General features: G+C 31.7%; 1 protein-coding gene across 2 annotated transcripts; it reads right to left on the minus strand.

The window, feature by feature from the left end:
- Positions 1-4,878: 4,878 nt before the first annotated feature.
- LOC124834190 (neutral ceramidase 1-like) lies at positions 4,879-11,120 on the minus strand. Of its 2 annotated transcripts, XM_088091748.1 has the most exons (11): positions 10,970-11,114; positions 10,602-10,642; positions 10,113-10,523; positions 9,545-9,753; positions 8,594-8,938; positions 7,580-7,844; positions 7,222-7,489; positions 7,006-7,131; positions 6,458-6,521; positions 6,004-6,170; positions 4,879-5,689 (listed from the first exon to the last, which is right to left on the minus strand). In XM_088091748.1, exons 3-11 carry the CDS (start codon positions 10,457-10,459, stop codon positions 5,141-5,143), a joined length of 2,340 nt encoding a protein of 779 aa, XP_087947874.1. In that variant the 5' UTR covers positions 10,460-10,523; positions 10,602-10,642; positions 10,970-11,114; the 3' UTR covers positions 4,879-5,140. The 2 variants fall into 2 exon arrangements, with proteins under 2 accessions (XP_087947874.1, XP_047164789.2); XM_047308833.2 differs by lacking the exon at positions 10,602-10,642 and having other exon boundaries at positions 10,970-11,120.
- Positions 11,121-24,747: the final 13,627 nt, after the last annotated feature.

Genomic DNA, 24,747 nt, shown 5'->3' on the forward strand with positions numbered 1-24,747 from the left:
GTGTGGGAGCTGTGTTGATGCAAAATAAGAAGCCCATTGCTTTCTTTAGCAGGGCGCTGTCTGAGGGGTCGCGTACTAAATCCATATACGAGAAGGAGCTGATGGCGTTGGTCATGGCCATCCAACATTGGAGGCCCTATCTTCTGGGGAGGAGGTTTGTGGTTTTTACTGATCAGCGCAGCCTCAAATATTTGCTGGAACAGAGAATAACAACGCACAGTCAACAAAATTGGATAGCCAAGTTGATGGGGTATGATTTTGAGATAGTTTATAAGTTGGGAAGCTCGAACAAGGTAGCAGATGCTTTATCCCGGAGAGAAGAAGGTGGTATGGAGGAGGGAGAACTACGAGCCATCTCCAGGCCTTATTGGCATGATTTCCAAGAGGTTTTGAAAGAAGTGGAAGAAGATGTTGCGCTTCGGAAGATAATGGAGGACCTTAAGGGGGATCCAACTAGCCACGACGCATATACGTTGGAGAATGACCGCCTTCACTATAAAGGAAGGTTGGTTTTGTCTGCTAAATCAAATTGGATTCCAAAGCTTCTAGCAGAGTTTCATGTGACGAGTACAGGGGGCCATTCTGGAGTGTTTCGCACCTACCGAAAAATTGCACAATCATTATATTGGCCAGGGATGAAGAAAACAGTGACAGAGTTCGTCGCGGGTTGTGTGATTTGTCAGCAGCATAAGTACTTAGCGCCTCCCCTCAGGGTCTTTTGCAACCACTACCAATTCCACAAGCCATTTGGGAAGAGATAAGTCTAGATTTCATTGTAAAGCTACCCAAATCACACGGGTTTGATGCAATCTTGGTAGTAGTTGACAGGATGAGTAAGTACAGTCACTTTATAGCGTTGAAACACCCGTATTCAGCCCGTACGGTTGCAGAAAGGTTTGTCCAAGAAATAGTTAGATTACACGGAATTCCTATGTCAGTGGTCAGCGATAGAGACCCCTTGTTTTTGAGCGTGTTCTGGAAAGAACTCTTCCAGATGCAGGGTACCCAACTTAGTATGAGCACGGCATACCATCCTGAGACGGATGGCCAAACGGAAGTTGTGAATAGAATTTTGGAAGGGTATTTGAGGTGGTTTTGCTCAGAACAGCCGAAGAGTTGGAAGTTAATGCTCCCTTGGGCTGAATACTGGTATAATACCAGTTACCAAAGTGCCGCAAGATGCTCCCCTTTTGAAATCGTTTATGGAAGAGCTCCACCAGCTTTGAGCCGTTTTATCCCAGGTGAGACAGCGGTGGAGTCGGTGGTTCAGGATTTGATGACAAGGGATGAGGCTTTGAAACAACTCAAGGTGCATTTAAGGCAAGCGCAGGAAGCGATGATTAATCAGGCGAATAAAAAAAGGAAAGAAGCAGACATTCAGATGGGAGATTGGGTCTACTTGAAGATTAGACCCCATAGACAGTCTTCCATGCCAACTCGGTTGCATCCGAAGCTATCGGCACGGTATTATGGTCCTTTTGAGGTGTTACAGCAAGTGGGGAAGGTAGCTTTTCGTTTACAATTACCAGAGGCAGCCAGAATACACTCCGTATTCCACGTTTCCCAACTGAAGAAAGCGGTGGGGGAGAAGCGAGTTGAAAGGGAACTTCCAGCGGAGCTACAAGCAGATGGGCCCATGTTTTGGCCAGCGAAGGTATTGGACAAAAGGATTCGACGGCTGGGGACAGAGGAAATACCTGAGGTATTGATAGAATGGCAAGAAGGGGGACAAGAGAGTGCAACATGGGAAGATCAGGCGACTATACAAGAGCAATATCCAGAGTTCAACCTTGGGGACAAGGTTGTTGGTGGAGAGGGGAGTAATGATAGGGAGTTAATTGTATATAGGAGAAGAGGTAAAGGCAATGAGCCTAACTGCCAAGGCAGTTAGGAAATGGGGAAATGGGTTTCTGTTAATTCTGTTAGTAGTTGGTATAAAAGGGGGGAAACGAGTGTATGTCAGTAGTTTTGGAGTCTTATTGATTGTGCAAGAACTCTTGTAGTTCTTTGGGGAGAGGTTAAGCTCTCTGAGTATCTTGTATTCACCATTCTTCTTGATTCTTTGGCAATAAAAGGAGGCTGTATAATTCAGAGAACTTGTCCTGTGTGGTGTTTCTAGTGTTATTCTTAGGTTCTTGATTAAAAGAACCTATCACATGTTGTTTTAGCTCAATAAGGAATTTTTGAAAGAGAATTTCAGTATTATACAATTTCATTTTATATAACTCGGTTGTGTTAGCTGAACACATCCTTTCTTACATCTTGTTTCTCTTTTCTTCTATTCCTAACTGCACTCGCACCTTACCGAATGGAAAACTCCTTCTGTTGACTAAGTAATCCATGTTTTACTTCTCTACTCCTATGTTTGTGGGCTGCAGATTATCTCTGTTGAAGTCAACTGAGAGAAATCCTCTGCCTGAGAGGATTCTTGGGTTTCATATTATCCCTTCTTTTTGACTAATCGCCAACCACTCAATCTTCTTTTTCTGGATGACCACTACTTTTTCCATTGAAGTATACATCTCACATTTCGGCAGAAGATGCAGAACCTAATGCATGACATGGGTTGGAATGCTGTTGCTACATAGGAACGTAAGAAAAGCAAGTAGGGGTTTTGTAAAAATATATGACAACCATAATTGTTTTCTTAAATTCTGTTGCTGTTTTTTCAGCATAGCATTTGTGCCTTTAATTTTCAATAAGCAGTTAGGCATATTTTTATAGGAGTTAATCGTATTTAAGCAATAATGCTTGAATAGAGCCTGTTTTGTCTGATCAAGAAGTGAGATTTCAACTGTTCCTAAAGGTGTACCATTTACATCAAATTAATTTCCATATATAGTTAGCATCATTAAACTCTTTTGTGTATGCAGGTGTTTGAGTATTTGATCAGAAGGGTTTTTCTTCTTCAGACTTAATGTCTTAAATCAAGATGCTTCTGGACTACTATTTGAGGCCTATGGGAATAGAAAGTAAAATTTACAATTTTCAGTAACTCCAAATACACTTTAAATTATTTATTTATCAAATATTTATTTAGATAAGGAAGACGACTCAACTTTATTAAATTTTAATTTTCTTGTCTAGAAATACTATTTCTATCATGGAGAAAAAATAATTACTACAAAATTTTAATGAAAGAAGTCTGATTGATATCTATTAAAAAATAGTCTCACCAATATTAGTCAAGAAAACTCCGAAAAGTGTTACAGATATCTGGAGGTAATTGTCTTGCTTTTATCTTATCTTCGACAATTGTATGTCTATTAGTACTTTTATATTATGTGTTTAATCTACTCCTATATCATACAAGCAAATCTTCACACTCATAATCCATTTAAATTAAATGTGTCAGTAGTGATTAAATTTATATTTAGTGGCTAACTTACCTAGAATTTCCTTATTTATTGTTGCCTGTGATATAAAACTAAATAAAAAAAATTCATAACATGTGCTAATTCCAGCTAAAGCATAAGTTGATCCTTATTACTTTTTATGGGCTTCGATGACTTGAAATATCTTCTTGCTTCCTTCTATCTACACCTGATAGACCTTATTAGACTTAATATGGCAAAATGCACAATTTACTAATTACTCCTATTTTAGTAATGAAAGAAAATATAACAAAAGTGGATTTTAATATAAAATTTAGGTTTAATACATCATTTGGTCCCTACTTTTGGGGGTTTTGTTCAAAATGGTCCTACCTTTTGAAAAAGTTCAGTAAAGTCCCATATTTTGGTTTAAAATGTTCAATTCGGTCCTTTTCGTGGACGGCGTTAGAAACTTAACAGTGGTGGTGCTACTGTGGCGAAATTTGAGTGAGCTGTTATGCTTTGATGGTTACGTGGCACTGTAAATTGGGGAAATATCCTAAATTGGGGAAAACCCTAAAGTTTTAATAACCCTAAACCCTAAATTTGAATCAGAAACCCTAAATTGGGGAAAAATCCCCAATATCAAAACCCCGACCCTCAACCGATTAGTCTTTCTCATATTTCCCTCCAACAGCACCGCAGGGGACTGAGGGATAGGAGAATGAGACTTTCCCTTAATGTTGCAAGGAGGTTTTTTGGTTTGCAAGATATGTTGGGCTTTGACAAAGCTAGCAATACCGTGGAGTGGCTGCTGAACCAAGCAAAAGCTGAAATCAATCGTCTAGCGAAGGAGAAAAAGAAGTAGAAGAAGAGTGTTCACCGCAGTTGCTGCAGTGCTGGTTCGGAATGTGAAGAAGGTGTGTCTAGTCTGGATGAGGTTGCAGGGAGTAGAGATGAAGAAGAAGCAGGAGAAGATTGGGGATTTTTCCCCAATTTAGGGCTTCTGATTCTAATTTCCACTCTAGGGTCCCCAATTTAGGATATTTCCCCAATTTACAGTGCCACGTAACCATCAAAACATAACAGCTCACTCAAATTTTGCCACAGTGACACCACCACCGTTAAGTTTCTAACGCCGTCCACGAAAAGGACCGAATTGAACATTTTAAACCAAAATATGGGACCTTACTGAACTTTTTCAAAAGGTGGGACCATTTTGAACAAAACCCCCAAAAGTAGGGACCAAATGATGTATTAAACCTAAAATTTACAATCAAAGTAAATGTTATCCTACAAACAAGCATCTTATTTATCTAAAGCTAATATAAGTTACTCTCATTTATGCACTCATTACCAGTTCACTTGACCACAACCCAATTTCGAAGGTCTAATAGTAAAACAATTAGACACATCCATTATCTCAATAGTAACAATATTCTTGGAAAATATGATAAAATTAACTAAATACCATACCATTAAAATATCTTTTCAGAAGAATTTGTAAAAATGATATTTAATATATGAAAACTACAAAATATTTTATAGTTAAAAGAAATTATCATTTACCAATTCAAATATGCCTCCTTCATTTATAATAAAAGTAAAAATAAAATATGTACTTTATGTTACATTATACATTGCTGATAATACCTTTTATACCAGAGATATGGTATAAAAATTAAGGTTAGCTGCAGAATTTGAGGGAAAAAGCATAAAGGTGATCATATCAACCTTCATTAGGATTGAAGGGATTCTGTTAAAGTTCAGCAAGACAAATCATAACTATAGTATCGTCTGCAAGCAAGAATATGCCTCCCTTTAGTTTATGTTACTACAAAGGCACTGGATAAAGCTGTAAAGTGATGAATTGATCCAAATAAACCTTTTGCCGCACCAAAATGTCTAAATCTGTATACACCAGGAGTCACACCCTCTGGTATCCTCCACTCCAATGTTGCTCTACTCCTTGAACTGAGTTTGTAAGGCCTTGACCACTTATAGCGTAGACAGAAATCATCATCATCATATGCAGGAATCCAATCATCCTTTTCTTGGAGAAACTCCACCAGTGCAAAGGTGCCTTCAGTCATAAGATCATTGCGAGGACAAGCAGACCAAAATGAAGCAGTCACCATCTCACCACTTTTGAAGCTTGAGTTCTGTGGCACATCAGCACAAACATCCCCAAAATTTACTCCAAGGGGAATTCCATCCACCACAACTGGTGGAAGCAAGCCTATTTGCTTCTCAAAGAGATCAGGGGGTTGAGGTCCATGTTCTACTGGTTCATCGTTGATGAGGGCCACTGCAAGTTTCTTAAACTCCTGAATGTATGCACTCAGTGTGTGGGGACCATATAGTGTAGAAGCACCCTGACAACAAGAAAGGTCAAGTCAGAAAGTTATACCGAATAGCCCCTAAAAATGTGCTATTGTCACTGTAACATTATCGATATGTCCTTGCATATTAGCACAACTGTGCAGAATGTTTAGTTGGCTAGCTCTTGAAGGAGGAACACATTTTCAAAAATGCTCAAAAACCCTGTCTGATTCCATCTATCTTTTGTCAATAGAGTGATGTGATTAAGAATTTGGATCACTAACAATAAACTTTTGTTAGTGTTTCAATTGTCATTGCTACATGGTAATCAAATGTTTGTTGTGAGTTTCATGCTCTTACAACTGACCTCGTATCTCTGCACCTGGTACTCTTCATATGTAGTGACGTACTGTGAATAGGTGTTAGATAACCCTGCTATAACAATGTAAATGTCATCGAAGTCAAAATCTTCTTCACTAGTTAGCACTGTCTTCACTGCATCTCGAAGACGCCTCCCAGCCATTGTTGTGAATTCTGTCAAATGAAAACAGTGGCAGACAAGAATGAAGCACCAAAAAGAGATATAAGGACCAAAATAAGTTGTTTCACAAACACTTAAATGAATAAATAAGCTGCAAAAAGTATAAGCAAAACCAATCCACGAATAACATTATATCAATAATAGTTATCCAATAAAATTTATATGTACTTATATGCAATAGTTTCTGTCATAATCGAAACAACAGTTGAGAACATGAAGGGTAGAGTATCCAACAATAGCATATTACAATAAAACAAGACAGCAGGAGACAAGTTGGTACCTCCTGGTACACAAAGAAGGACCAATTGCCCAATTCGAATGATCTGAATCGGAAGTATTGAAGGCTGCAAAATTAGCACGAACATGAAAGCTTCATCTAAGTAAAGGTTACTTTTTGTTAGCACATACCATCTGAAAGCTATACAGTAAAACTTGTACACAGAACTTCTGTTAACAAAGAGCATTTGGGACAAAATTTAAAACACAGTGAATCAGTAAATATAACTTATGTAATTAAATAATAGATCCTCATGTGTACAAAATTCTTATCTACAATAAATATGTACATTACTTCATCTTATTTCAACCTCTACATGAAACTTAATTCAGATCAACAGCTTTGAATAGTTATCCAACTCAGCAATTTCCACATAAAACAGAGGTCATGGAAAAAAGGATGTCACTGGCATGGGATAATTCACACGACAAAGTCTACCCAAAGGCAAGACTGGGGAATGTGAATGCTAATTGCTAAAAAGAGCCCTTATTCAATCAACACAGAGGAGATAACTAAACTGAACCAAGGGAAAGGATTTATGAGTAACTTACAGCCCAATCATACGGTTTCTTCATTTCACCAGTATCTAGCAAAATGGGTTTGGGTTGATGACAGTCAATCTGTTCCTTGGTTGGTGTCTTGAGCAAGTCACGCACCAGCTTCCAGAAAGGATTTCCCTGACACATATCAAAACAAATAATGAGCATACACCATAACAAGTATTTAAGATTACTGTCTAGGAGAATGCAGTATGAAAGAATGATTACCTTATCATCACCTTGTGTAAAATCAAAAGCTCCAGGTCCATCTGTTGTTCCTGCTGCAAATGCGAACCCCATTGCAGCAGGGCATGTCTTTACAACCTCAGAATCTCCTTCATTGGAAACGGTCACCTCAAGTTGGGAGAAATCTATATAGGTATGTCGAAAATCAACCTCCCCCTCAATCTCTTCATCCACAGTATTAAAAAGATCTACTGCTTTTCTAAATTGTCTTTCTCCAATAATGCGTGTACTTTCAAATTCATCTGGGTAGCTATCACATAAATAATGCAATTTAGTACTTCCAAAGGCTTAGATGGAATTTCAATGCACTTGTGACGATGAGTATGTAATAAATAATTACCCAGGTCCTCGGCTATAACATAATTCATTCTTGCCTCCACATGTACTATGATTGAAGTCACAAGGTAATCCAGTATCTATACAAAATGCTCCAAGCACATTTGGACTAACATCTCCACAATTTGATTGGCAGAATGCAGACACAAATCTAGGTTTGCCATCCTTCCTATGAGCAGCTCTCACACGTTTAGAAACACTTGATGTTTTCGTTGCTGATATACCAGGAGAAGACTGAAAGGAGGTAGCAATTTCAAGTAATTCATGCTCTGCACCAATGAATTTTCGATCAGAATATAATTTTCAGATCTCTTACTACTGCTGACCTAGTTAAATAACATCAATCACACAAAGTAAGACATCATTCTTTCAATAATTGCTCACTAAGCTATAGCTTGCATATTTTCATCTTTCTCTCTCTTGTATGTAGACAATAGTCAATAAATGTTAGGAATTTCAAACTGAAAAGCTTGTAACATTTGAATGCAAAGGATCTACCCTCAAATTTGCATAACAATATCATGTCACCCAGCCTACATTACCGAAGTACAACAAAAATTGGCAGCCAAAAGCATGTAGACAAATCAAATGCAGCCAAAACTGCATTATAGCAATAACTTGATTTGAGCTATGATTGAAGACATACACAAAAAAAATGATTGCCAAAGTTTATAGGACCAGGCATTAACCGATTGTTACTTCCCAACTAGCACGTGGGAACTGAATAAAACCCTCGATCAGTCCAGCAAACAATAAAATACATTTGGTTACTAACATGGTAAACATTTGTTTTGTTCTTCAACCAAAGTATGAAACAGATAATGAAATATCTAAAATGTCATCATGAGTTTCAAAAACTATTAGCATTCCAAATGATGGATCCACCTGACATATAAAACTAAATATTCATGCTATCAATTAGGATATTTATATTGCTTCTTAGATCAGTTTTGGAAAAAAATTCAAAATTTTCAACAACAGATGCATTACATCAAAAGATAAACTGTAAGCATCGTACTGTTATTGTGAAGGCCAGGAATTATATTTGATATTTTTCGTGGCAAACCGCCATCTTCAATTTTAGCAGAATCAGTTTTTTCATAACCCTTTTGCTCAAACCAATCTTCCATGAAACGTGCAGCTGCGCCTTTATTATCCCCACTAATTAATGAGTTTGTCCGACTCATTGATGTTCCATGAGTAGGAAACCAATTGAAGGATCCAACAGGTCCCCATTCATCATCAACAAATTTTAAAAGAGTCATTTCTTTATCAACATTATACTTATAATTTCTTCTCTCTGCAGCAGGATTATTTAGATAAGCACTGGGACTGCGATTTACACCAGCATCCAAGAGTTCTCCTGCAAGTATAAGATAACTTTCCAATGAGTTATAAGTTATTACCATCCAAGTTCACCTAAAGATAGGAAAGAAGATCAGCAGTAACCATTTTGTCCTGTGATTTCATACTACAACAGAACTAGTACAACAATGGAGATCTAGTATTGAATTTGAACCATACCTACAAATTAGCAAAAAAATAAATAAACTTTGTGCGCTTCTATTTCACACCTGCTGTGTGTATCGTATTTATTTCGTCTTTCTTATCATATTTCTGAGTTCGGTTTTTTATCAACCAAGCCGTGGTAATGAGTAGCAATTAACACTAGAATTCATTTATAAGAATTCTACGCGAAAGTTGTGATGAGGTCTTGAAAGAATAACTTCACAAATGTTCCAATTCAAAATAAGAAAACTCTAATTCCTCCTCCTACTTAAGGTCATATGCTTTTTTGTCTTCAAACTTTAAAAAACATGCAACACAAAATGCAAAGCTAAACTCAGTTCCTGTAGCTTTTCATCTTTTCTGAAATGATTCAACAGTATGCACAAGCACAATACCATCTGTGATATATAAATTGATATAAAAGCTCTGTGTGTGAGAGTATGCAAGTTGTATCCCTTACCCTTATTGACAAATATTGATCCTGGGCGGAGATTTTCATGGGCCTGGATAATACATTTTTCAATGCCATCGACAATGACATCAAAGGACTGATGCACAAATCCAAAAGAAGTTATAATGTACACAACATATTGGAGATAACCCCCAGGACCAGCATGAGTGTGAATTCCACTAATGGCTACATTATTTTCAGTATATAGATCACCATATCTGTCAAACAAAATGGAAATAGTACTTTAATCACACAACTATTGAGATCAAAATATCTTACAAAGATTTGATTCATTCATCTAAAGTAAGTACATGCAAAATCAGCTATTTCTAGCTCTGATGAAAAAAATCAACAGTTGATAATCTTATACAATCATGATTTGTTATGTACGTGTATGTATATCAACCATTTTTTTCTCATCAATGATTAAGATTGCTCATTTTACTCTCTGAGAACTGCTCACTTACAGAGCATTCAGATCCATTTTACTACAAGCAGAAATTTAAGTAAATTTTCTCAAGACACCACAATTTCTGTCACAGTAACTCTTGATAACTGAACTATATACTGCTAGTACCTTTCTTTTAACCTCTCAATTAGTTTGATTTTCACAATCTGTGAAGCCATGCAAGCATCAAGGTTCACAAACACTACCCTCTTCCCCTTTGGCTCTGCAACAATGAAAGCACGAGCCCGTAGCCTGAAGTGAATTCCGGAAGCTGTCTGTCCGGTGTTAGCATACCCCATCATGTTAACATCAGCAGCGGGGCCTGTAATGTCATAACTTCCAAGACCAACCAAGTAGTCAGAATTAGAACACACAATACCAGTCTCCAGTAGCAGCAGGAGTAAGAAAAGGGTCCAAACTCGCATATTTGCACATGCGCTCCAAACATTCAAACGATAAAGGAAAGGAAACTCCATCACACGTTCAACTTCAAAGCAAAAATGACCAGTTTTCCAAGCTTAGCAACTTCTTCTCATTCCCCTTCACCAAAACACACCCGAAAACGAAACTTTCAGTCATCTTAACAATAAAACATAAATCAAATTTGAAATTCCTGACCTAACTATGCACCATGATCAGGACCCAACAATCGATCACACCTTCACAATCAACCATAAAAAAAAATAATATTTCAAATTATATAGGGTAACAATAATAAAGGAGCCCAGAGAAAAAAAAAAGCAACTAACTTTACATAAGGATTGACTTGGGGAAGTACTACAAGATATGCAGTCCACTCTTGAAACTACTGATTACATAGAAAATGAACCAGAAAATGTGTGCGATGCATGATCAACACCTCTCACAATCGATTACAATTTCACAATCAATCATAAAAAATTTCAATTTCAAAATTATATAGGTTGACAATAATAAAGAAGACAAATCTTTTTTCACCACCCATAAAGAAAAGCTGATAACTTTACCTGAATATAAACACAGGGTAGCAGTATAAGCTATACCACTCCACTCTTGAAACTATTGATTACACAGACAGTAGCTCAGAAAATGTGTGAGAGAGGGAGAAGAGGAAAGAGAGGGTCTAATGGAGGAGTAAAAGCATCGAAAAAGGGTGGAAGGAAAAGTTATGTTAGCGACATGACATGATGTTCGAAGCAGCTACAAGGGCCAACGGCCAACGACCTTGCAAAGACACAAACGGGTAGTTTCCCTATGAAATTTGAAGCTTCCACCTTTGACATTATTAATAAATCAACAAACTAAGCTTGTAACATAAACAAATAAAAACATTGATTTTCTTTGTCCTGTTACATAAAACAACACATGGACCCTTTTATCAAAATTGGGCTTAGCCGCGATGAAATTGTTTCAAACAAGGTTACCTGCATAATGCAGAGTGTTTGCGATAAAACCAAATGCTAACCACCTAGTGATTATAAAGTTAATATCTATGTGAAAAAAATTAATTAAAAAGTGATTATGTACTTAATGTGGTAAAGTGTATGCTGGGTAATTAAATTTGAATGGCAGACAAATGTGAAACTTTAACTTCATATGTTATAAATATTCTTAATGTAGAATTTGAGTTTGTGCACTTCCAAACATATTACTTTCTTATTAATTAACTTTGTTTGTACTAAGAATATTCTTAAAGAACAAAGAGAGATTGTTTTTTTAACATTACAATTTACTCTGAAAAGTAATTTCTTTTATCTCTCTCTTAACAATTTTTTTTTGTTTAAAAACATAAAGTTTTGCGTCTTAATTGCAAAATTTATTTGATTTCTTGATAAAGTTTATTAAAATAAGTTCCTTAATTTTATTTTTGTATAATTTTGACACAAGCTTGTATAAGGTTTCATAGCTTATTTAAAATGTTTATGAACAAGAGAAGTTTGCAAAATGTTTTTGTGGAGGATGGTACCTATTAAAGATACATCAAGTAAAAATTAATCTTCAGGGTTAGTTTGTCACTAATAAATTAATCTATCCTAATTTTACAATTTTTTTGTTCCATTCTTGCTTGCTTTTTACATAATGTTCAAATTTAGAAGCCAATAAGAGTTTTAATATTGGGCTTGTTATCAAATATTCTCCTTAATAGTTTGATACTTTGTCTAGTTAATGCTTCATTTGGCCCTTAAGACAAACATAAATAGAAAGAAAATATATTTCAAATTGAAAATCTCAGTTATATTTAAGTGAGATTGATTGGAATGAAATAACCAAGTGATAAATGTATTATCTTGTACCATTTTTATCTTTCATCATTATAATATTGAGAAATTGATTCTAATTTACCAAGTAAATCATTTTGCAACCTTGGAATTGGAGACAGCAATATAAAATTTCTAGTTGATCGTGTGTCCAAATATAGAATCTAAGATGTATTTATAGATATTCTCATTATTACACCTTCTTCAAATACCATCCAAATAACACATATAAACTAAGAATTTTTCAAGTTAGAGTTTGGTTTTTGGTGGAGAATATGTTTATGTGAGGGTATGGGTGGGGATATGTATATATTTAAAAGTACATTATAATTTTTTTAATTTTAATTAATTAATATTTTTAATTAAATAAAATTAAAATAGTTATTATCTTTATATGATAATTTATTTTATTATATTTTATAATTATAATTTAATTTGTAAGTGTTAATGATTTAAATTGTAATATTATTATATATTTTCATTTTCCAATTAATATAATATACAAAATTAATTTTTTAAATTGTTTTTTATTTTAATTTATATTTATAAAAAAAGTTAACAGGTTTATAACTTAATCTAATCCGTGACCCAAACTCATTTTGTCATTCGTATATAATTTAAAAGTTTTTATTTTTCTTTTGAAATGAACCTAGAAGTCATTTTGGCATAAAAGCAACTTATAGATGGTATAAATCCAAAAGTAATTTTTTTTTTATAAAAAGTGATTATGGATATAGTATAAAGATATTTTCCGAATTATACAATTAAAAAGCTTTTTTCAAATTCAAATCATATATTCCTAAAGTTTTTTTATTATGGTATAATGATTTGATATATAAAGTGTTTTAAAGAAATAGTATTACTTTAATTCTGTTAAATAATTAGTATTTTATAAAGTAGGTTGATCTGGCTTAGGCTCATTTTATGTATTTTTCTTCTCTTTTTTTTCTTTACTTCTCTTTTTTTTTTCTTCCTTTATCTCTTTCTTGTTATAATTGGAATAACGAGAAAAATAAATGATCAATTATGGGATCGATTACTAGGTCAATGAAATTAAATTAAATTTAGGTTTTTATAATTTAGAACTTCATTAAGTCATCATAAAACTAAAATTCTATTTTCTTTCTAAATTCATCCATCTCTCCAAAATTACAAAAAGATTGATTCTTATATAATTGAGGGAAATTTTTATTTTATTTTTTATAATTCAAATCTTCCTCCAAAATCATACAAAAGGCACATAAGCTTATATACCAATATGAAGTAAATGTCCATTAATTAACACTTAAAAATAAATCCCCACTAGCATTTATTTCTACTAGAATTGATTCCCCATTATCCCACTGTTTATCATTATGGTTTAGAAAGCCTATAAGCACTAAATATTGACCTAGATCATTTTAATATTCATGTGAAATATTTAAATAAAAATACGTACAAAAATTACATTAGTAATGAAGAAAATGGACTTAAACAATTATTTATCCAACTACTTAAATTCCAACTCATTAATACTTCCAGATAATGTGAATTTCTACATGTCATATGTCATCTTTAACTCGGTTTCTCTGTCAACAACATTATAGTTCATAAAACAAAATTGTTCGTTAAATATAAATGGCCAAAAAAAAGTCATATATTACTAATGAATAAAATTTATTCGTAATTCAAATTTATTGGTGAATAAAATATTTGTCCACAAATTTTAAAATTTTTCGATAATAATAAGCTATCATTAATAGTTGATAAATTTATTGATAAACATTAATTAATAATTATTATGAATTTTGAACGTTATCCGTTAATGAAAATGGCGATTAAGATCTGCTTTTTATCCTCTTCCTCTTCTTTCTTATTTATTTTTTCTTTTTCATCCTTTCTTTCATCTCTTTTTCTTATCACACCTCCACTACCGTCATTGTCATCCATGGTCATTGTTGTCACCTTCCTTCTCCTTCTCTTCCTCTAATTTTAGTTGTCACCTTGTCATGCCTCCTCATCATGCCTTTGCATTGTTGTCACTACTCCATGACATTATCACCATCGCCATTGGTTCCAACATCTCTTCCCTTTCCTCTTTGTATTCTTCTTATTTTCTTTCTCTCACTCATTTCTTTTTAATATATAAAAAATATCATCATACTTGTTGGAAAATTTGCTCTCAATTTATTGATGATAATAGAAGTTATTAAGTTATTGATGAAATTTTCAAACAAGCTACTGAGATAACACAAATTCTAAATTATCGATAAATTTTACTAACAAATTTTACAAATAAATGGTTAATAAATTTATATTTATCAACGAATTTATTTATGTCGGTTATAATGAAAATTCTTATAATGAATCTAATTTTTCATTTTAGGTTCTTAGTACATATTTATCTACAAAATACGGTTTTTTTCATACCAAACATTTCTTAAAGTAGAAATACGCATCATTGAATTGAAATTTACTCAATACTCATTACACTAATTGCAACATGAATGGAACAATAATAAATGCATTACATTTTATTCAATATAACGCAAAGTGATGGTAATAAATATGATAAGAAAAAAACAAAGGAACTATTTTGGTGACCTCAATTGTCTATTGAAACATAAAATATCTCAAGAGCAACAATATAAAGTTAGCTATAGAAAAAGATGATAAACTAAAAATAAAAATAAAACGTCTTTATTGATAGAAAAGTTAAGTACTAATACATTGCTTCATACCTTTATATAGGTAAAAGGAAAGCTAGTTATTACGTTGACAAGTCTTGAACATTTATGCCTCTAATATATAGAAGAAAAGACATTGTAAAATAGTCGAATTCACTTGTTTGATGAGTCATGAAGGTAGATGATTTATTGCTTTCATTTATTTAAGTTGTGTATGATGATGAGCCATGTTGTGGATAAAATTCAACTGCATCCTTTCTTGTGTTGGTTGCACTTCGTTAAATTGTGTTTAATGAACCATGGTTGACAAATTTAATTGTAAATTTAATTGTGTATTCATTTCATTAAATTGTGTTTGATGAATTTCATAGTTGGAAGAGTTCAACTGCATCATTTCTTATGTTGGTTGAAATTCATTAATTGTATTTTGATTCCTGTAATTAAGGATTCAATTACATCTCAAAAAACGGTGGCATTTTGAAATTTGGATTAGAAATTGAATTTTCTATTTCAATGTTGAGGAGTATTTTTTAAAACCATTTCATGAATGCATAGTTTAGTTCCTAATCCAATTCTATAATACATAATTGTACCATTTGTTCGAATATATTTTGACCACTTACGCTTAAATGTAATTAACTTTTATGGTAGAAGGACATATCATGATAGTCTGACTGACTATATATTAACCAAAACAACTTCTGTGACAAGTGTTGACTATAGTGACTAAATTATCATCAAGATTAAAGTATCATTAGAAGGATAAGCTAATTAAAGACTAATGCAAATGATTAGCCACATGAACGAAACTCATCAAGATAAAAAGCTTATAAATAATAGATATGTTAGTCATTAGTTACTATATTTATTATTTTGTTGATACACTTGGTTTGACTTATACGTCAAAGTGTTTTCTATATACACAACTCTTACGTGGTTAGAAAATGACCAATATTCTTTAAAAAAACGAGTATCCTCTTGAAACATTTGATGTGTTTGATTGAGTCTTTACAACATATACATGATCGTGTAAGAACAATATCTTTCAATTCTATAGAGATTACAAAATTTGGATTATAAGCCAAATTCCGATAACATTAGGAGCAAAATTATCCAAATATCGTGATTCCACCATTTTATAAAATGCAACTGTGTAATTGAATCCTCCAAACGTACCTCATCGAATACCGTTTAATGAAATACAACCAATTTAAGAAATAATGCAATTCAATTCTCTCAATTATATGACTTAACAAACACAATCAAATGAAATTCAATCAATACAACAAACAATGTTGTAGAATCATGTCAACATGGTTGTTCAGTGAAATATAAGAAATGAAATAAACTATTTTTGTCATGCCTTTTCTATATATCAGATATGTTCAAGAGTTTGTCAACAATGTCACTGTCTTGTTCCCTATATAAAAGTCTTAAGCAATTCCTTTGTACTTAACTTTTCTACGTATAAAGAGATTTTATTTATGTTATGAACCTTATATTTGCTTTTACACTTTTGGTTTTAGTGATAAACCATGATAGTTAATATAGTCTTGATACGACTAAATTTAGCACTGACTTTTGCATGTGTTTTATGCATCTTGTATGATTTTTCATGCTATTGATGTTCTTCGCAATTTGAAGTTGATGTCCTGATTTTATTTTTGTTTTGAGGGCATCGTCGTTATTGGGGGATTAAAGGCAATGCAATATATAAACATGGAGGACACTCATTTCTGCCAACGTAATCATGCCTTTTAAGGTAATGTCTATCGATCGTAAATAAAGATTGGTGGAATAAAATTTATTATTTATTTGAAGGTTTATTGTAATATATACTATGAATAGTGTAATATTTTGGTGTTTTATTATAAAATATTTGAGGTTTTATATTTCTATTTTCTAAGAAAATTTTAGTTATTTTCACAAATCATTCTTATAAATTATTTTAAAATCTAGTTTAACCTTTTAAAAGTCTTATTTTTTTTTTTAAAAAAAAACTTATTCAAATTATCACTCAGTACAAATATTATTAAATAAAATTGTAGATTCGCTTATAAATAAGTTAGTTAACATAATCATGCATATTATTTTAATAATCAACATAAGTAGTATCACTTTTAATAAATTAAAAGATATGTTGTTTTAAAATGAATTTAACATAATAATATATTATATTATTTAAATAATTAAATTGGTTAAGAATTTTGAAAAAAAAAACTCTAAATTTAAACATAAGGGTAAATTTATTTTTATCCTTACACTTTTCTTTAAGTTTGGTTTTGTTTCTTATAATTTAAAAAATATTTAGTTAATTCTCAAACTTAAAAAATATTATATGAAAATTTATAAATAATGATCAATTTTAGTAACAAAAATATATTTAAAGGCTAATTTTTTAATTAAAGACCAAATTTTTTAGTACTCAAAACTTTGGTAATTAATATTAGTAATTAATTAATATATGAATTTTTAATAAAAACTGTTTGAATTATCAATTTAGAAAATAATTATAATTTTTTATTTATTATAAAAACTATTTTAGTTATTAATAATTTTTAATTTATAAATTTATATCTAAATTAGTCATTATAGCATTTAATTATTTTTAATCAGTAAAACGGATCATAATTTAAGAATTGTTTTTGTAGTGAAATAATTATGTGGATTTAATTACAGTATCAACTTTTTTGATGAAAATAAATTGTTACCAGAGTTAAATTTAAATATAAATACACATATTATAAATTTAATCGTTGTATTTCAACCATACAAACTGTTCCAAGATATGAATATAGATATAAAGGATTGAAATCAAATATTTTCAAAGAGTGGAGAACTAGATTCATGTTTCATAGCAACTGTATTTTATTTAATATATTCTTTATTGCGTTCATATGATAAGATAATTTTATATTTCACTATCATGTCTTATTATTTCCACCCTAAAAAATTGGGTCTGGTTGAACATAATAAATTAAGTTTCTCTCTTTACATAAATATATATAACAACAATTAAAGTATTAAATAATAATAATAATAATAATAATAAAATCTTACCTATAAAGTTTAATTGTAACCAATATTAAAATATTAAAACATATTTTTCTTTAAAATATTAAAAAAAATACGAATCATGGTAATGTTGTAAATTTTATTTTATAATTTTTAGAAGAGAAAAACAACTTTATAAATGAAATAGGTTTGAGTATAGTTTTAAAAGTCTCTTATTTACATTATAATTTTTGTAAGTTCATTTTCATTTCTTTTAACAAAAACGTTTAAGAGGTTAATGGAATATACTAACTATCCTCTAACCTACTTTCTAACTAAAAATAAATAAATGTTAAATACCAAATATAATAATAATACCACGTATAAAAGTGAACTAATTTAAAAACACATAACAATATAATATAATATATATATATATATATATATATATATATATTAATGATATCATATTATTAATAATTAATTTATTTTATTAGATATATAGATTAAATCTAGACTAGATTTAAAAAATTTAATTCACTCAAGATCATTATTTAATTTTAACCTGAATATAATACAATTTGTTAGCTTGCATTTACAAATGATATCTTTTTATACTTTTTGATTATTAATGTTTAAAGAGAACGCATAATTTTGAAGAAAAAATAGGCTTTTAAGTATATATTATCTAGTTATCAAATTTTAATGAACACATAATATTATTATGTCTTATAATAGTTATTTAATTTTTCGTGTACTTTAAACACATCATTTATGATCTCCATTATCCACTTTTAAATACACAATCTTATTAATATAATATCCGATATATTTTATTTTCTTGTTACATAAATAACACGTACGATCTCATTTTGGTGCTATCATATCTATAAATAACGTATAAGTTGAGAGAAGATAGAAGTGAAAGAGAGAAAGCATAGAGTGAATTTCTGTAGTGAGTTGGAAAGAAAGAAGAAAGTGTTGAAAAGAAATGGCAATGGCGGAACAGACGGTTGATGAGTTACTCGCTGAGGCTTCGGAAGTGTTGTCTAAGATCCATCCTGATCTGTTGTCTATTATCGAAACTATGCCTGAACCCTCCTCGGTCACTTTCAGCCAACTTGTTTCCATCACATCTAAACAGGTAAAGTTTTGTTTTGTTGAGAATTCAAATACGATAATACTTTTGACAACATTTTAACAACATTTGTGTGTTATTCTGTGATTGGTCCATGTTGATGTTTATGATTATTATTATTATTGATTGTAGAATAATTTTAGACCAATCACATAATAACAAGTAGATGATGTTAAAATATTGTCAAAAAAATATTGTAAAATATATTTCATTTTCAAATTTGTTTTAGACATGTCCGATTGTCCCCGAAGTCCCTTTAATGTCGCCGCCGTCTGAAACATTAGAACGTCAACATATGCAACAGTTTCAGTCGAAGAAAAAAAAACGGATAACTTGGACTACGGTGGAGCACAGGTTTTTTTAGTGTCAATATTTTCTTTTATAATTTATTTACTTTGGAATGATATTGTATTAATTCTGATATTTATTTATTTGTCATAGACGATTTCTAGAAGGACTTAATAAATATGGAAAAGGAGATTGGAAAAGTATTTCCTCCTACGTTCAAACAAAAAATTCAACCCAAGTAGCCAGTCATGCACAAAAATATTTTATCCGTCAAAGTAAATCAGAAGAGAAAAAGAAAAGGAACAGCATTCATGACATGGTTCATCTTCCAATTTCACAATCTCATGAGATGTTGGTCGGGCTGCCTCAAAATCCAAGGAGGTGAAATATTTGTTTTAAATTTTAAAAAAAAATCTAAATCATTTTTTAGTACTAATTATTTTAAGTCCTTAAGTATCAATTATTTTATATTTCTAAAAGAATGTCTCAAAACAATTAAAAAATAAAATATAATTTTAATAAAAAAATTTCATTTTGAAATTTATTTTAGGTCTCTCGATACTTTAAATCATCCGTTGATGCAAGTGCAAGAAGGATTCAATCCTCACATCAACATGCACGTACCCTTCAATTCTTACATCAACATGCACATGCCTCCTCCACCACTGCTAAATCCACAGTCAACAGCAGGAATGATGCAGCCAAATCATATGAAGAACATAAATCATCATCCACGACAAATGGAATACAATACACAGTTTAACCAGCTGAATTCTACCAACTACTTAGTTCATCATCCCACTCAGTTTAAACGTTAAGAGTTGGACAGTAGAATAAATATTTTTGTGATTCATGTAAACTTTTTGATAATAATATATACACAAACCATTTTATTTTATGTAACTACTCACAAATCATTTTTTTTAATATTTTATTGAATAATTTCAATTTATTCAATTTATCTAACTCCTCCCCTATGATTATTATCCCAACTCCTTTCCCATGATTGTTACACCAACTCCTCCTCTCATATTAGTCTCTACTTCTATACTTTCATCATCTTCTGTACTGCCTTTTGAGATTGCCACAACATATGGCGATTCAAATTCAGCTGGTGATATGGTGTTGACCTGTCTCTTCATGATCGACTATGATTGAATCTTAATTATGGTCGAGGATAATACCTAAATCTCTTTCTTATTATTTTTGATGTTTTAAGTTTGGTTTAACTCAAATGACTTTTATTTCTTTATATACAGGTTTCTTCCATCCATGATTGCTTCTTAGGTCATCATCACATGATCAATTAAGCAATAATATATGAGTTTGTGGCCTACTTGGGAAGCAATATCTACACAGGACAAACAATCATTCTGGCAGCATTTTAAGGTGAACAACTCATCAAACTAATTGTGATTTTTATTTTAGTATGTTAATTGAAAATCATAACTTAATACTCTAATTAATCAATGTTTGTATCCTTTGTTGTTTCAAATGAAGGTGCACTGGAAACCTGAACATGAAACTCAAATTCTAAGAAATTTTCACACTAAAACATCTCATAAGCTGTCAGATATGTTTAGAGATGCCCGCAATGTAGGGGAGTGCCCTTACTGGCATGGCGAGCACATATGGAACTCTTTACTGACTCATTGGAATTTGGTAGAGTTTCGCAATAAGTGTGCTACTGTCCAGAGGAATAGAGCTTGAGAAAAGGGTAGGACCCTACATACAGGTGGATTGATCACGGTTCATGAATACGTCATTCGCAGGGTAAACCTTCATTACTTTTGTATCTGTTTCATATAACTTATGTATTTTATATTTTATGTACATATATAACACCATATTCTATTACAAGTACAAAGGCTGGGACGAGCGGTCTATGTATGATGAGATTTTTGCACATACTCATGTTCAGAAGGGAACTTGACAGTTTGTTGATGAAGGGTCACAGAGAACTCATGTAAGCAAACACGATTACTATTAATTGCTTTAAACTTTTTCCTTATGTTACTATATCATTTACTTACATTGTGTATAATGTTTCAACTAGAAGAATTTTGAACGATACTTTCACAAGTTAGATCTGAACATGGGTCATCTCCTATTGCGGATAACGAGCATAACGATGAGGACGACATTGTAGGACACAATGCTGAGTCGATGTCGTTGGTGGAAAAAAAAGACACTAGTACAAAAACAACATATAACGTCACGCGTTCAACGTTCAACAACTGAATAACCAACGTTAAAAATGAGCGGTGACAATTTTGTAAATAAATGCAATTATTAAACGTCGTTTAGAATTGTAATTCGACGTAAAAGGATATAAAACGTCGAATGACTTTTAAATTCGACGTCAAGAGTTTAGTGAATTCAATAAAAATTTGAGCGAAAGATTGAAAATTCATTCAGCTTATCTTAGCGCGCAATACTCTCTTCTCTTCTCAAACTTTTCTCGAACGAAGTTTAACGAGCATCACATGTAATCTTTCTTTCATTTGATACAAATGCATGTTAATTAATTACTTTATGTATGATTTTTGATTGTTTTAACCAATTATTTTTGTGCTCTTGTCCTTCATAGGCGCATTCTGCTTTCTCTCTCACTGTGACAAAACTTTATTCCGACAAACCCACCTTTTGCAGGTTAGTTTTCGTTTTGAAGAACTTATTTATTGAACTTGTTTGTTGTTTATTTTTGTTGAACTGTTTTGTTGTTGTTGTTTAGTTGAACTTGTTTGTTGTTGTTGTTTGATTGAACTTGTTTATTGTTGGTTATATTTGTTTGGTGTTGATACTATACTACATGTTCATAGTTCATGCTTTATAAAATATAAAAAAGTGAAATTTGTTGTTTCTTTTTGCTTTTCAAGTCTCGTAGAGTTGTAAAAAGGATAACAATTAATTAAAACAAAACAAAAAGATTGATTAACGTCAAATATTGACAAAATTCGACGTTAAATTTAACATCGAATTTTTTTAATTCGACGTAAATTTAACGTCTCCTGATATGACATCGTTCACGAATTCGTCGTTAAAAGTCTAAAATATTCGACGTTGTACATGATTTTTGTACTAGTGAGGGATGAGTGTACGATGCATGATAACTTGCTGCAAATTACACCACAACAAGATGAGGTACTATGAAGCACCAACCATCTTCTTCCACAATGACTGTTGACGAGGCCGTTGTCCACCTCACACAGGCACTAGAGCAATGTGACCAGGAATACTCTGAATTGAGACACAAGTTTTAAACTTTAAACAAATGGTCATGACATTGCTGTCTGAAGCTTCACAGCTAGTCCACCATTCCTCTGACCCAACTACAACCCTCTCCATCATCCGCCATCCCATAGCAGCCTACATCAGTCCAGTCCACACCAGTCCAGTCTAGATCAGTCCAACATCATTCAGAGTAGGAAGATGATGAACAATAAGACCATTCTGATAATGACTATGTAGATTATTAGTTTTGTTGTTATTGAACATACTTCTTCTAACACATGTTTTATCTCTTTTACACTTGGTTATGTGTTACAAACATATAGTACTACTTGGTCTAAATGAACATGTTTTATGTTTTATTACAAATACAAGTTCTTAACTTTGAAAATCAATATTTAATGTGATATTGTTTATTGCATAAGTGATTGAATTATTGTGGAATGCATATTATGCAGGTTTGTTTGTGCTTTGAAAATGTTATGCAGGTCTGTCTTTGAATATGGAAATGTTATGTAGGTTTGATTTTGTAGTTGGATAAGAAATATAAATAACACTTTATTCTGCCAAAATATTTTCGACGGACTTATCGGCAACCTAATCCTTCAATAATTATTGATAATTTTTAGTAATATATCGATGGTCGAATCCTTCGATAATTATCGACGATCACTTCCTTTGATAATTATCGACGGTGTAATCCGTCAATAATTATTGAAGGATTAAGCTGTCAGTAATTATTGAATGTCATAACGATAATACTTCTGAGAGATTATGTTTGTTGGTAATCCTGTAAGACCCATGAAAAAAAATATATTTAAATTTAATAAATAGTTATTTTTTTATTTTTTATTTTTATTTTTATAAAGTTAATAAAAGTATGGTAAAAAAATATTAATTAAAATTTATGATAGGTAACAATAATAATAATTTCAAAGGAAGGAGTTTAAAAATTTGAGAATTTATTTTAAAAGTTAAAAAAAAAATGAATGAATAGTAAATAGTGAATAGTGAATAGTGAATAGTGAATAGTTAAAAAAAAAATATTAAAATAAATTGTGGAAGAGGACACTCCACGTAGAATCAATTATTCAGAGATAAGAATGGTGAATAAAAAATAATTTTTGAATAGTAAAAATGAATAGTAAAAGTGAATAGTAAAAATGAATAGTAAAAATGAATAGTAAAAATTTTTGGCTATAAATAGCCAAGGGGGGGAGGATGAAGATTTGCACCAAAATTCTAGGGAAATTGTGAGAGGAGAGAGTTGGAGGAAATTCTAGTTCAAGAGGGAAAATTCTGGAAGTTTCTGGAGAACGGTTTGAGAAGAGGAACCTAAGTCTGGAATAGAGGTAAGGGGAGTTACATTTTGTTTGGTATTATTTTGAGTCTTGTATATGTTGCTTTTGGTTGATCTTAAATCTTGAGTGTGAAGTATTTTGTTTCTGTATGATTTTGAATATTTGATGAGAACATGCTTTTGTGCTTAGATCCAAGTGTGATAGTTGTAAAATGTGATGTTGATTATGTTATGCATATGTATGCTATTAATTGCCTATGGATGGATTAGAAGTTGTCTAACCGGCTCTGCCAGATTCAACTTCTTGTTTCCCCATACTTTATATTGTTTTCCTTTTTCGTTTTTATTTTTGGAAGGATTAGAAGTTGTCTAACCGGCTCTGCCAGATTCAACTTCTTATTTCCCCAAACCTGTTATTATTCTTATTATTTAATTACGTTGTATTCTTGGAAGGATGAGAAGTTGTCTAACCGGCTCTGCCAGATTCAACTTCTTGTTTCCCCATACTTTATATTGTTTTCCTTATTCGTTTTACTTTTGGAAGGATTAGAAGTTGTCTAACCGGCTCTGCCAGATTCAACTTCTTATTTCCCCAAACCTGTCATTATTCTTATTATTTAATTATGTTGTATTCTTGGAAGGATGAGAAGTTGTCTAACCGGCTCTGCCAGATTCAACTTCTTGTTTCCCCAAGAGTTTTTATTAAGTTTATTTTAATGATTGTCAAACATTTGATTCTTCTCCGTTGACTATTTATAGTAAGATTTTATTATTGTTAATTTGTTTGTAATATATTTATCTTGTATGATTTCTGTGTTGAATGTATTTTATAATGTTGAATTATGAATCTGAACATGATATGAGTTTTATGAGGAGATTTTGTAATAGTATGACATGAGTTGAGGAAAAT

Source organism: Vigna umbellata, chromosome 5, assembly GCF_029865625.1.
Source record: "Vigna umbellata cultivar VRB3 chromosome 5, Vumbellata_1.0, whole genome shotgun sequence".
Taxonomy (NCBI): Eukaryota; Viridiplantae; Streptophyta; class Magnoliopsida; order Fabales; family Fabaceae; genus Vigna; species Vigna umbellata.